The 15721-nt window shown below is 39.5% G+C and overlaps 1 protein-coding gene across 3 annotated transcripts in view; it reads right to left on the reverse strand.

Annotated features, from left to right (window-relative positions):
* Window positions 1-15721, reverse strand: part of stau2 (staufen double-stranded RNA binding protein 2) — a 364833-nt gene that overhangs the window by 320596 nt on the left and 28516 nt on the right. For all 3 annotated transcript variants that reach the window (XM_063065127.1, XM_063065135.1, XM_063065117.1), the window contains one exon: window positions 10029-10239. In XM_063065127.1, coding sequence (XP_062921197.1) covers window positions 10029-10230 — 202 coding nt within the window. In that variant the 5' untranslated portion in view covers window positions 10231-10239. The remainder of the gene's footprint in view (window positions 1-10028; window positions 10240-15721) is intronic.

Genomic DNA, 15721 nt, shown 5'->3' on the forward strand with positions numbered 1-15721 from the left:
ATAAGGTCGATTCTTTATTAAACTGCCCAACAATGCCGACTTCTCTCGATCCTTCACTTTGATGAATTCTTCACTCTCCCTTCAAAACTGTCGGAATTGAGTAAATTGGCACTTCCAGCCACAAATTCCCAGTTCAATAATACAATATCTTGTAAGAGAACGCACCTTCCGTTTTAAATTGAAACTGCGTCACAAAAACAAACACGCAACAGAAACGGAGGCACAACACATTCTACCTGGAAATCTACAAACTCAAAAACCTACTGCATCACCTGGGTCGACCCTTGTATAGTCACGGGACACATGTCATCACGTGACCTCACATCGGCGGGAAAATCACATCAGGTGACCTCCAAAAGACCATTACATCATTCTCACAAAAAAAAACAGATCTCCTTGAGCATGTAACACCTCCCTTCAAAAATTTTTGGTCTCTTGAACAAAACTTTAACAACTTATACAAAAAAAATACAAAGGTATAAAATTTACAAAATACACAATATATACAATCTTATCTTTCAGCCCTTTACAAACTAATGTACAGTAGGAGTGTTACAAATGATAATATCACTCCAAAAAAAATTCATTGTACATTTAACATCCAGACAAACAATTAGCAATCACATTGTCTTTACCCTTGATAAGAGTGATCAAAATATTGTACTCCTGTAACATTAAACTGGATTATTAAATTGGAGTTCCTTAACCCTTTTCCTAAACAGTCACAGTGGCAACTTCTCTCTCATAATACGGTTTTATCATATTTATATGACACAACTGTGTTGTCTTTCTCCTGTCTGGGGTTTTTAACCACATAATCCACCTCATTTACTTTAGATTTAATCTCATAAGGACCATGGAATTTTGCTTGTAATGGGTTCGTTTGCACTGGGAAAAGAACCAACACCTTATCTCCAGGCTTAAATGACCTCATCCTGGCTTCCTTATCGTACCACATCTTTATCTTCTCTTGAGCTAACTAAATTTTCCTTGGCCAAACTACAAGCTTTGTACAATCTCTCTTTAAATTTCAAAACATAATCTAACAAACTAGTGTGTACTTCTTTATTAATCCACTGTTCCTTCAACAAAGCCAAAGGTCCTCGAACTCTATGTCCAAACACAAGTTCAAAAGGACTAAAACCTAATGATTCCTGTACTGCCTCCCTTACTGCAAAAAGTAGTAAATGTACACCTTCATCCCAATCCTTTTCATTTTCTACACAATATGTCCTAATCAAAGTTTTCAGTGTAGAATGAAATCTCTCCAAGGCTCCTTGTGATTCTGGATGATAGGCTGAGGAAATAATCTGCTTTGCTCCCAGTTTATAAACTATCTGCTGAAACAACTCAGACATAAAGTTACTTCCTTGATCTGATTGTACTTCCTTGGGCAGCCCAAAATAAATGAAGAATTTTGTAAGAGCTTTTGTCACAGTTTTAGCTGTTATATTCCTAAGAGCTACTGCCTCTGGAAATCTAGATGCTATGCACATAATAGTTAATAAATATTGATGTCCAGTTTTAGTTTTTGGCAGAGGACCTACAGAGTCTACAATGATTTTTGAGAATGGCTCACCAAATACAGGAATTGGTTGCAGTGGAGCCACTGGAGTAACCTGATCAGGTTTACCAACAATTTGACATGTATGACACGTTCTACAAAATGTCGCCACATCTTGTCTTAAACTAGGCCAATAAAAATGTTTAGAAACTTTGTTCATAGTTTTCTTTACCCCTAAATGACCACCCAAAGGAATACTATGAGCCATAGTCAAAATCTCATTTCGGTAAATTTTAGGAACAACAACCTGATGGTTAACTTCTCATTCCTCACTAGCAGGAATTGTAGGTGATCTCCACTTTCTCATTAATACCCCCTTTTCAAAATAATATCCAACTGTTACTTTTTCAATTGCACTATCTGGATGAGCTTGTTCTTTTAATTATCTATCTCAGGATCCCTACCCTGCTCTGCTATCATTTCCTTCTGAGATAAAGACAAACCTTCCTAATCAGACTTACCACCAAAATCCTGATCAAATAAGCTAGGTAAGAAAGTTTCTGATACATCCTCAAAATTCGAATCTTGATTTGAACTGTCATGGGTAACAACTACATCATTTATATCAGTCTTTTTAGCCATAGCTCTTGTTACAACACAGGAAGAATCTGTGTTAGAATCCCTCTGTGGTTCCTCAGAATTTGAATTTATTGTCAAATGCACTTCAGGAAAAACTTGTCCACCTGCTAAATCATTCTCTAACAAAAGAGAAACATCATTCACAGGTAAACTGGATTGCAGTCCTACTTTAACAACCCCTGTAACTAATCCTGACCTTAAATTTACTCTATGTAAATATACTGGCATAAGGGCACTCCCTACCCCTCTTATGTAATTTACCTCACCAGTGTCAGACTCATCACTAAACCTTAACACACTATCTAATATTAGTGATTGTGAAGCTCCAGTATCTCTAAGTATCCTTATCAGTACTGCATTGGATCCTTCTTTCAAGTATACAGATCCTTCTGTTATAAAAGCCTCATATCCCTTCTTAACTTGGTCAGACTCTGACACATCTTCAGTAATATTTTCTAAACCCTGTAGCTTTACAGGTTTTCCAATATACTGCACACAAGCATCTGGGGCCACTTTTTTCTCTTTCCATTTCAATCTGAAGCAATTAGCCACTACATGTCCAGGTTTCTTACAATAATTACAAATAATACCAAAATGTCTTTCCTTCACATGTCTCCCTTCATCCTTACTTTTCTCACTAACTCCAGATTTAATTTCTGATTTACCTTGACTCTCTGTGTTAGTTTTCCTTTTAAAAATTTTACCTGGAGAAAATTTATTCTTGTGAATTAAAACATACTTATCAGCCAATTTAGAAATCTCCTGCAATGTAGCAGTGTCCAGTTCATTTAAGTATGTTCTCACTTCAACAGGAATGCTTCTTTTAAATTCCTCCTGCAAAATCAGCTCTTTCAATTTATTATACTCCCCATTCACATTTTTAGAGGAAACCCATCTCTCAAAACACACAGATTTCTCCTAGGCAAATTCTACATAAGTTTTTTCCACCAATTTCTTTAAACTTCTAAATCTTTCTCTATACGCTTCCGGAACCATCTCGTATGCTTTTAATATATTATCTTTAACAATATCATAATCCAGTGCTTGCTCAGCATTTAAAGCTGTATAAACTTGTTGTGCCTTGCCTTTAATTACACTTTGTAACATCACTGGCCAGTGGTCCTTCGGCCACTTTAAACTCAGAGTAACTGTTTCGAAATGCTGGAAATATGCATCCACATCAGCTTCATTAAATGGAGGAGCCAAAACAACCTCACGACTAGCAATAAATTGTTTCATAGAACCAGAAGACTGATTCCCAGACCTTATTTTCTCCATCTCTCGCTCAAATTTCCACTGGTTTTCAGCTTCTCTTTCTCTCATTTCCACTTTAAATCTTTCAAACTTTAACTGTTCAAGATGCAATTGCATTTCCAGATTACTCATTGGAAACTTCTCTAACACCTCCTCCTCAAGATATTCCAAATTAATATAATGTTCAGCAATTTTCCTTTGTATGAAAGCCTTGGCAGAATTTCTCGTAATTCCTTTAATATCCAACTTCTTAGCAATCTCCAATACCACGTTTTCTCGTATTCTCTAAAATTCCCGAGTCAGGCGTCTTCAAAAACCCGTCAATATCCATTGTTGCCGAATACAACACACACACCAATCAAACCAAAAAAAAAAATTGGGTATTCCCTTTTACCAAACCAAAATGGGAATTACCAGCACTTAAACTCAAAATTGGAACATATCTCGGACGAGCCCCCACAAATCATGTTACATAACCAGCAACAATGAATATTAATCGAGACAGGTTATATAAAAACAACCAAACATTTATTAAACACGTATCAACGATAAGGAAAAAAAAACAAAGGAAAACCTTAACCGGAGGTTAAACAGGTACGCAGCCGTTCCTCAACTCCACTCGGCTCTGGTTCTTAAAGTGTTAAATGCGGAAACAGTTCTTAAAGCGATACAGTCAGATATAGTTCTTAAAGCAATAACTTTGAAAGTCCAACAGTTTTACGCATTCAATTGGGAGAGACTTGTCTGGAGAAGGATTTCTTCACCGACGCACCCTCACTGCCGGTTCTGTCCACAGGATTCCCGATGCCGAAATTAAACAGTTTAAATCGACTGACCTTAAATTCCTTTTATAGAGAGCACCTTTTTGCATGAACTCATTGCCCTTTTACAAGAGTTATCTCGATGCAGGTTCTCTCTGACGAAGACTCAATAAGGTCGATTCTTTATTAAACTGCCAAACGATGCCGACTTCTCTCGATCCTTCACTTCGATGAATTCTTCACTCTCCCTTCAAAACTGTTGGAATTGAGTAAATTGGCACTTCCAGCCACAAATTCCCAGTCCAATAATACCATATCTTGTAAGAGAACGCACTTTCCGTTTTAAAAATGAAACTGCGTCACAAAAACAAACACGCAACAGAAACGGAGGCACAACACGTTCTGCCTGGAAATCTACAAACTCAAAAACCTACTGCATCACCTGGGTCAACCCTTATATAGTCACGGGGCACACGTCATCACGTGACCTCACATCGGCGGGAAAATCACATCAGGTGACCTCCAAAAGACCATTACATCATCCTCACAAAAAAAGCCAGATCTCCTTGAGCATGTAACACTATCTACTAACCCAAGATCTCCATCACCTAAGATGGACAAGAAAAGTATGGGCCTGGGACGTTGCCATGCCAGTCACAGTTCCTGAGGCAGGGAAGGAAGACCAGTACACAATATTCCAGAAGCAGTCTCCACAGAACCTAAATGGCGAGAGTCAAGCTCATGGAACACCAAAACCATTTGACCACAAAGATTCACAAGAGTAGCTCACCACATTCTCAAAGCCAAAAGGGGAAGAGCATCACTAGCAGCTCATATTCATGAGGAAATTTTTTTTTTAAAATCCTTGGCAGGTCTGTTGCCATTGAGAAATCAATACACTGGAAAGAGAAATCCAAAAGATGTTGGCTTCACAACCTACTTAGTAAAGCCCTTGGTGATTTTCTATCATATCACAGAAAACTGTATACTAAATTTTATGATCGGTAATGCTTTACAAGCACTTTGAAATACTGTGGTACCATAACGATAGCTTAAAAAAATTAATAGTTACATATTGTCCTGCACTCATTAAAAAACAAGGTAATTCCAATGGTTCGCATTTTTGTGGGTTTTATTCATTAATATAAGCTTTTTAAAAAATAATTACTCAAACTCCCTCTTTGCATTACAAACGGAAGTTGCTAGCTTCTGGAGAAGAGTGCAAATTAAAAACAAGGTTTGGTCATTTGTCAACACCACTGTTAGAAATCTGTGTCTTTACATCACAATATTTAAGTCCATAAACATGTCTGGTTATGAAGACCAGTTAGATCAGGCACTGAACTAAGTCCATTCCTGCCACTGTTCCCTCTAAGCTGCACAGTAACTGAAATGCTCCTGCACACACAGCCTTTGTTGTCACACAGCCGGAATTTTTATGCAGCTATAAAAAATTCATGAAACGTGAAAGATTTTCTTTGTTGTACTGTATTTCAAAGTATGTGATTTTTAATTTTCATTCTAAATATTCATAATATGTATATTACAAAGAAAACATTTAAAGTGCTGCACAGTTTTCTGGCCATGTAAAAATTTCCTGCTCAGAGCAATGCAGCTGTAAAAAAATAAGTTAGAGGGTACATTGATTCTTCCTTCATTAAAAACAAACAGGAAACAAAAATCAAGGAATCTTTAATCCGAGTCTATTCTGAACAGGCAAGGTATAAAATACACATTTTCAAATACTCTGGGGAAAAACTCAATTGCCTGTTAAACAATCAGAAAACTAATTTCACATATACAACAGATCTTTCATCATCAACAAATAGTGTATACAAGAGATTTCTGACTATTGCTTGCTTTTCTAGTTTCCTTGGAGCTACACTAATATACACTGATATTAATTCTCCTGAACCATTTTCAAATATCTTTCAATCTTTCAAATATACCTAATGACTTGGCCTCCACAGAAATCCACAGATTCTCCACTGTCTGCTAAAGAAATTCCTCATCTCTATTCTAATTGGACATCCTTCTATTCCAAGGCTGTGTCCTGTACTCCCCCACGACATAAGAAATAGGAGCACGAGTAGGCCACCTAGCCCATTGAACCAGCTCTGCCATGCAATAACATCATGGCTGATCTGGCCATAGACTCATCCCACCTACCTGTCTTTTCCCCATAAACCTCAATTCCCCTACTAGTCAAAAATCTATCCAACCTTGTCTTAATTATATTTACTGAGGCAGCCTCCACTGCTTCATTAGGCAGAGAATTCCACAGATTCACCCTCTCTGGGAAAAGCAGTTCCTCTTCATCTCTGTCCTAAATCTATTCCCCTGAATCTTGAGGCTATGTCCCTTAGTTCTAGTCTCACCTACCAGTGGAAACAACTTTCCTGCCTCTATCTTATCTATCCCTTTCACAATTTTATATATTTCTATAAGATCTCATCTCATTCTTCTGAATTCCAGCGAGTACAGTCCCGAGCAGTTCAATCTCTCCTCACAGTCCAACTCCCTCATCTCTGGAATCAACCTGGTGAACCTCCTCTGCCAGTATATCCTTCCTAAAGTAAGGAGACCAGATCTGCACACAGTACTCCAGGTGCAGCCTCACCAGTACCCTGTACAGTCGCAGCCTTGCTCCCTGCTCTTAAGTTCAATCTCTCTAGCAACGAAGGCCAACATTCCATTTGCTTTCTTGACAGCCTGCTGCACCTGCAAACCAACCTTTTGTGATTCATGCAAAAGCACTCCCAAGTCCTTCTGCACAGTTTCAATGAGATTGCCCATCTTTCCTCTGAATTCCAGTGAGTGCCTAGTGAGATTCTAGTTTCAGTCACAGAATCATTTTCATGAACTTCCTTTGAACCATCTCCAATGTCAGCACATCCTTCCTTAGATAAGGGGCCCAAAGCTACTCACAATATTCCAAGTATGGCCTCACCAGTGCCTTGTAAAGTCTCAGCATTATATCCTGGCTTTTTATATTCTAAGCATTCATTTCAAGAGGACTTCATTGCCTTTGTCTTTCTCACCACCAACTCAACCTGCAAATTAACCTTTAGGGAATCCTACACAAGGACTCCCATATCCTTTTGCACCTCAGTTTTTTTTTTGTATTTTCTCTCCATTTAGAAAATAGTCAACTCTTTCATTTTTTCTACCAAAGTGCATGACCAACCTCTTCCTAAACTCTATTCCATCTGCCACTTCTTTGCCCATTCTCCAAATCCAAGTCCTTCTACAGCCTCTCTGCTTCCTCAACACCATATGCTCCTCCACTATCTTCATATTGTCCACAAACTTGGCCACAAGGCCATCAATTCCCGTCATCCAAATCACTAACATATAAAAAGAAGCAGCCCCAACACAGATCCCTGTGGAACACCACCAGTCACCGGCAGCCAACAAGAAAAAGGCTCCTTTTAGACTACAAGACAAAGGAGCAGAAGTTGGCCTTTCAGCTCATCAGTCTGCTCCACCATTTTATCATGAGCTGATCCATTCTCCCATTTAGTCCCACTCCCCCGCTTTCTCACCATAACCTTTGATGCTCTGGCTACTCAGATACCTATCAATCTCTGCCTTAAAAACACCGAATGACTTGACCTCCACTGCCGCCTGTGGCAACGAATTCCACAGATTCACCACCCTCTAGCTAAAAAAATTTCTTCGCACCTCTGTTCTGAATGGGCGCCCTTCAATCCTTAAGCCATGCCCTCTCATACTAGACTTCTCCACTATGGGAAACAACTTTGCCACATCCACTCTGTCCATGCCTTTCAACATTCGAAATGTTTCCAGGAGGTCCCCCCCTCATTCTTCTAAACTCCAAGAAGTACAGTCCAAGAGCAGTCAAATGTTCCTCATGTGTTAACCCTCCGACTCTTTGCCTCCTGCCAATCAGCCAATGTTCTATCCATGTTAGTATCGTTTCTGTAATCCCATGGGGTCTTAACTTATTAAGCAGCCTCATGTATGGCACCTTGTTGAAGGCCTTCTGAAAATCCAAATACACACCATCAACTGACTCTCCTTCGTCTATCCTGCTTTGTATTTCTTCAAAGAATTCCAACAGATTTGTCAGGTAAGATTTTCCCTTAAGGAGACCATGCTGACAATGGCCTTTTTTTTTTTAATTTTAAGTGCTTCTAGGTACCCCAAAACCACATCCTCAACAATTGACTCCAACATCAGTCCAACCAGTGAGGTCAGACTAACTGGCCTATAACTTCCTTTCTTCTGCCTCTCTCCCTTCTTGAGTGGAGTGATATTTGCAATTTTCCAATCCTCCATAAGCATGCCAGAATCTATTGATTCTTGAAGGATCATTACTAATGTCTTCATACTCTTCAGCCACCTCCTTCGGAACCCTGAGGTATAGACCACCTGGCCTAGGAGATTTATCTACCTTCAGACCTTTCAGTTTTCCCAAGCACCTTCTCCCTAGTAATGGCAACTTCACTGATTCCTGCCCCGACACTCTCAAAGTTCCAGCATACTGCTAGTGTCTTCTACAGTGAAGACTGATGCAAAATACTTATTCAGTTCTTCCGCCATTTCTTTGTCCTCCATCACTCCCTCTCCAGCATCATTTTCCAGTGGTCTGATATCTACTCTCGCCTCCCTTTTATTCTTCATACATCTGAAGAAACTTTTGGTATCCTCTTTAATATTGTTGGTTAGCTTATCTTCAAATTCATATTCCATCTTTTCCCTCTATAACTTTTTTAGTTGCCGTTTCTTGTTTTTTGTTTAAAAAGCTTCCAAATCCCCTAATCTCCCACTAATCTGTGTTCCATTATATGCCCCCTCTTTGGCTTTCATGTGGGCTTTCACTTCCTTTATCAGCCACAGTTGCATCATTCTGCCTTAAGAATACTTCTTCCGAATTGCTCCCAGAAACTCCAGCCATTGTTGCTCTGTCATTAGCCCTGCTAGTGTCCCCTTCCAATCAACATTAGCCTGCTCCTCTCATACACCCCTGTAATTCCCTTTATTCCACTGTAATATTGCCATATCTGACTTTAGCTTTACCCTCTCAAATTGCAGGGCAAATTCTACCATATTATGATCACTAATTATTGCACAACATCCAATCCAGCACATCTGATCCCCTAGTGGGCTCAACCATGAGCTGCTCTAAAAAGCCACCTTGTAAGCATTCTTCAAATTCATCCTCTTGGGATCCAGCACCATCCTGATTTTTCTAATTTACCTGCATTTTGAAATTTCCCATGACATTGCTCTTTTGGCATGCATTTTCTATTTCCCGTTGTAATTCCTTTGCCCACATCTTTGCTACTGAATATACTTATAAGGGAGCTTATAATTTGTGAACAGAACAAACAAAATCTTATAATATGAACACTGAGATTATATGGCAATAGAATGCCCTTGAAAACAACAGACTGATTTAACAAGTGCAAAGCTAATGCCTTGGTACTTAACAAGGCTAGTATGTCCCATGGAATCGTGCATCTAACATGACTTGGAGGCCGCTACAGGTCTCTCGAACATTGGTAATAATTACACTATGACACTAAGCTGCAAAATTAAAATTATGCTAAGACTAATTGAAAGTTATTTCATAACTTATTTTAGATGCAGATTACCTTATACACTTTAAAATATTTTGGGGCTGGCTGAACTTTGATACCCAAATTCGATCTGCTAAATCTTGGATAATATGCAAACTAATGCAATTTCCTTAATTCGCTTGTCAAAGTAATCGCAGCATCATTTTTCAAAGTAAACTGCATTTCATTGCTTTCACTGATCATTTTGTATCAAGTGGCCAGTTGAAAGCTTCACAAACTCCAAATTCAAAAGAGCTTGTAGATTTAATACAAAAAAATTCTCACCTGGTGAGTTATTAATAGAAGCAGTAGAATCCACAAGACCAGCTGCAGGACTGACACAGCTGGAAGTCGAGGCTGGGACTGACCCATTCACAGAAGACTGCAGCACCAAAGGAACAGAACTAGCCACAGATGGTGATTGCATTGTGACACCTAACGTAGATCCGGATAGGTTTACTGCAGTCTGAACTTTAACTTGCGCCATTCTCTATCACTGAAAGAAATAAATGTTCATGAGCCAAAAAGGTTACAAGACGGTAAAAAGAACAAAAATGAATTTTAGTTATCCACAGCAGGCAGGAAGGTATATACAAAGCAGAATGATATTAAAATGGAAATAATTTGCAGTAAATTATGGCCCCCATATCTTACATATTCACATATATAACTAATATATACCCAGGATCCAGAGCATGAAGAGAACTACTGATTCCAATAACTCCTTACATGACAAAAAAAAATGCAAGTTTTGTGTTGGGATCACAGCAACAAATTATGCTTGACCTGATTTTTATGTGAATCATAAATAACAGGTTTTCCCTAAAATGTTGACGCAAGTATTTTCAAAATTTTCTAAAGAAATGAGTTGAATGAATTACAAAGATATTGAAGAGTCAAAAATAAGAATCAAAAGTAATGGAGGGCACTTCTATAACAAAAAGCTTGCAAAGATGATAGGAGAGAAAACCTCAGCAAATGTATCCAGATAAAGTGAGATGGAACAAAGGCCACTACATCAACCCTGTATTTCTTTAAAAGTTGTTGCATTTCAGTAGTAAGGCCTGCCTTAAGCTGCAAGAAAATAAATAAAGTTGCAAATCATTTTCATCATTGTGTAATGCTATATAACTTGAGGATTTCTGTGCTGCATTCAAAAATCAACTTTAATAGGAACCACACACAAATTATTAACCATCATATAAATGTTTTGGTCACTTGTCAGAGAAAGCAACTACGACGTTCAGTTCAGCTGTTTCAAAAAACATTTTTTCAGTATTTCAATTCATCCCTGATTTTGCTTCCAATTCCTCATTCAGAAATATGTATTGTACATTGTATTGTTCCCAGTAAGCAATTATCAGTCCTTACAGTATTGAGCACACCCATCTAAATGAAGTACAATAAGCATCCTGTCTGGGCGTAAATCCATGTTTATAATTAAAAACGGATCATGATCTTCCACTTATTATTTTAATAAATAAATAAAAAGTTACATCCTGCTAGCTTCAAATTTGAGCACAAAATTCAAACAGCTACAATTCAAAACATGCAACTGACTGCCCCTCAGATTAAGGCATTGAAAGTAAACAGAAGCTTCAAACAACTTCTTCATATCCAAAGATATTTCAGAAACTGGTTTTGACTTTTTATGATTCCTAAACAAATAAGAACTCTTAGAGAGTAAAACCAGTCCTGACATTTAGTTACTGGGATGTGAATATGGTCCAATAAGACCATAAAATATAGGAGCAGAAGTGGGCCATTCGGCCCATCAAGTCTGCTCCGCCATTCAATCATGGGCTGGTCCAATTCTTCCAGTCATCCCACACCCCTGCCTTCTCCCCATACCCTTTGATGCCCTGGCTAATTAAGAATCTATCTACCCTGCCTTAAATACACCCATTGACTTGGCCTCCACAGCCACTCATGGCAACAAATTCCACAGATTTACCACTCTCTGACTAAAGTAATTTTTCTGCATCTCAGTTTTAAAAGGATGTCCATCAATCCTGAAGTCATGCCCTCTTGTCCTAGAATCTCCTACCATGGGAAATAACTTTGCCATATCTAATCTGTTCAGGCCTTCTAACATTCAGAATGTTTCTATGAGATCCCCCCTCATTCTCCTGAACTTCAAGGAATACAGCCCAAGAGCTGTCAGATGTTCCTCATACAGTAACCCTTTCATTCTAAGAATCATTCTCGTGAATCTTCTCTGAACCCTCTCCAATGTCAGTATATCCTTTTTAAAATAAGGAGCCCAAAACTGCACACAATACTCCCAAGTGTGGTCTCACGAGAGCCTTATAGAGCCTCAACATCACATCCCTGCTCTTGTCTTCTGTACCTCTAGAAATGAATGTCAATATTGCATTTGCCTTCTTCACAACCGACTCAACCTGGAGTTTAACGTTTAGGGTATCTTGCACAAGGACTCCCAAGTCCCTTTGCATCTCTGCATTTTTAATTTGTTTCCCATCTAAATAACAGACTGCCCATTTATTTCTTCCACCAAAGTGTATGAGAATACACTTTCCAACATCATATTTCATTTGCCACTTCTTTGCCCATTCCCCTCAACTAGCTAAGTCTTTCTGCAGGCTCTTTGTTTCCTCAACACTACCCGCTCCTCCACCTATCTTTGTATCATCAGCAAATTTAGCCAGAAATCCATTACTACCATAATCCAAATCATTGAGATACATTGTAAAAAGCAGTGGTCCCTGTGGAACTCCACTGGTAACTGGCAGCCAGCCAGAATAGGATCCCTTTATTCCCACTCTCTGTTTTCTGCTGATCAGCCAATGCTCCACCCACACTAGTAACTTCCCTGTAACTCCATGGGCTCTTATCTTGCTAAGTAGCCTCATGTGTGGCACCTTGTCAAGGCCTTCTGAAAATCCAAGTACACCATGTCTACTGCATCTCCTTTGTCAACTCTGCTTGCAATTTCCTCAAAGAATTGCAGTAGGTTTGTCAGGCAGGATTTTCCTTTCAGGAAACCATGCTGGCTTTGGCCTATCTTGTTATGTGCCACCAGGTACTCTGTAATCTCATCCCTAACAATTGATTCCAACAACTTCCCAACCACTGATGTCAGGCTAACAGGTCTATAGTTTCCTTTCTGCTGCTCCCACCCTTCTTAAATAGCGGAGTAACATTTGCAATTTTCCAGTCATCCAGTACAATGCCAGAATCTATCGATCCTTGAAAGATCATTGTTCATGCTTCTGCAATCTCTCCAGTTACTTCCTTCAGAACCAGGGGGTGCATTCCATCAGGTCCAGGATATTTATTCACCCTCAAACCATTAAGCTTCCTGAGCACCTTCTCAGCCGTAATTTTCACTGCACAAACTTCATTTCCGACACTCTTGGATATCCAATAGTCTGCAGACGTCTTCCACTACTTTTTGTAGGATTTCACATTTAACGGTATTGGTGAAGACTGATGCAAAATATGCATTCAGTTCCTCTGCCATCTCTGTATCTCTCATTACAATATCTTCAGCGTCATTTTCTATTGGTTCTATATCTACCCTCAACTCTCTTTTAGTTTTTCGTATCTTCTTTGAGATTAGTCACCAGCTTCCTCTCATAATTCATCCTCTCCTTCTGAATGACCTTCTTAGTTCCCTTCTGGAAGTTTAAAAACTCCCCAATCTTCTATCTTCCCACCAGCTCTGACTACCTTGTATGCCCTCTCTTTTGCTTTTACTTTGGCCCTGACTTCACTTGTCAGCCACGGTAGTGACCTTCTTCCCTTCAAAAATTTCTTCCTATTTGGAATATATCAATAACGAGTAACTAAATAAATTATATCTGTATTCTTTGAAATTGAGAAAAAGGAAGGTGATATCAAAGTTCAAAGTAAAATTTATTATCAGAGTACATACACGTCACCACATACAACCCTGAGATTCATTTTCCTGCAGGCATACTTAGCTAATCTATAGAACAGTAACTGTGAACAGGATCAATGAACAGCAGACTGCACAAATGCAAACACAAATAAATAGCAATAAATAATGAGCATGAATTAACAAGATAAAGAGTCCTTAAAGTGAGAAAAACAGCTGTGGTAACACCAGAAATAGAATGAGTGTAGTTATTGCCTTTTGTTAAAGGGTAATAACTGTTCTTGAACCTGGTGGTGCGAGTCCTGAGGCACTTGTTCCTTCTACCTGATGGCAGCAGTGAAAAAAGAGCACAGCCTGGGTGGTGAGGATCTTTGATGAGTGATCCTGCTTTTCTATGGCAAAGTTTCATGGTTAGGAGGGTTTTACCTGTGACATACTGGGCACGTGGCCAAGTGGTTAAGGCATTGGACTAGCAACCTGAAGGTCGTGAGTTCCAGCCCCAGCCGGGGCAACGTGTTGTGTCCTTGAGCAAGGCACTTAATCACACATTGCCCTGCGACGACACTGGTGCCAAGCTGTATGGGTCCTAATGCCCTTCCCTTGGACAACATTGGTGTCGTGGAGAGGGGAGACTTGCAGCATGGGCAACTGCTGGTCTTCCACACAACCTTGCCCAGGCCTGCACCCTGGAGAGTGAAGACTTTCGAGGCGTAGATCCATGGTCTCACAAGACTAACAGATGCCTTATAAACTGGGCTGAATCCACTACTTTTTGTAGGATTTTTCATTTAACGGTATTGGTGTTCCCATACCAGGCCGTAATGCAGCCAGTCGGCACACTCTCCACCACACATCTATAGAAGTTTGCCAAGGTTTTTGATGACATGTCGAATCGCCGCAGACTCCTGAGGAAGTAGAGGGGCCATCATGCTTTCTTTGAATTACATTTATATGATGTGTCCAGGACAGGTCCTCTGAGATAGTGACCCCCCGAAATTTAAAGTTGCTTACCCTTTCTACCTCTGATCCTCCGATGAGGACTGCCTCATTGACCTCTGGTTGCCTCTCCTGAAATCCACCATCAGTTCCTTGGTCTTGCTGACATTGAGTAAGAGGTTATTATTATGACACCACTCAGCCAAATTTTCAATCTCCCTGCTGTATGCTGTTTATCACCACCTTTGATATGGCCCACAACAGTGGTGTCATTGGCAAACTTGTCTATGGTGTTGGAGTTGTGCTTAGCCACACAGCAACAAATCCAAGCACAGAAAATTCTTAGGGACCACAGTAAAAGAGAGGCAGAAGATCGAACAGCATGAAAGCACATACCACCAGGGTCAAGGACAGCTTCTATCTTATTATAATAAGGACTCTTGACCTCACAATCTACCTTGTCATGGTCTTACATTTGTCTGCCTGCACTGCATTCTCTGCAACCACAAAGGGATATTCAGCGATCAGTTATTGCTTTCTCCTTGTGTCGATATGATGAAATGATGTGTATAGATGGCGTGCAAAACAAAGTTTTTCCACTGTACTGTGATACATGTGACAATAATATGCCAATCTTGAACAAGGAGACAAGCTTACAAAATTAGGGGTGGCCATTTAAAATCCAGACAAATAAGAATTTCTTCTCACAGAGCAAATTAAACTCTGGAATTCTCTACAAAGTCTCGACTATTGGGTCTATTTAAAAAGAAGAAATAGACACATTTTTGAACAATCAAAGAACTGGAGGCTCTAGGTGTAAACGTAACTTTGCTGGATCAAGTAACGACAGCACAAAAAGATCGTTACTTATCTTCCCACCCGGTTATTTCTTCGAGCTCAGCGGGCAAGCGAACTTGGACCCAACATCAGGGAGAGACCCTTTCTCATCTCCCCGGCGGTTCTACAAGTTCACTGCCCAACATCAGAATTGTCAGAAGTTATAAGGCCACCAATACAAAAGAACAATCAGTTTGATATCCATTCCGGTTAAGTCAAAGGATTATTGATACAGAGAACAATCAGTTTGATAACTATTCAGGTCAAGTCAATGGACTACTGATACAAAAGTACAGTCAATTTGTCAGACACTCCAGCCACCTTAAATAAAGAAGGAATGTCC

Source organism: Mobula hypostoma, chromosome 1 (assembly GCF_963921235.1).
Source record: "Mobula hypostoma chromosome 1, sMobHyp1.1, whole genome shotgun sequence".
Lineage (NCBI taxonomy): Eukaryota > Metazoa > Chordata > Chondrichthyes > Myliobatiformes > Myliobatidae > Mobula > Mobula hypostoma.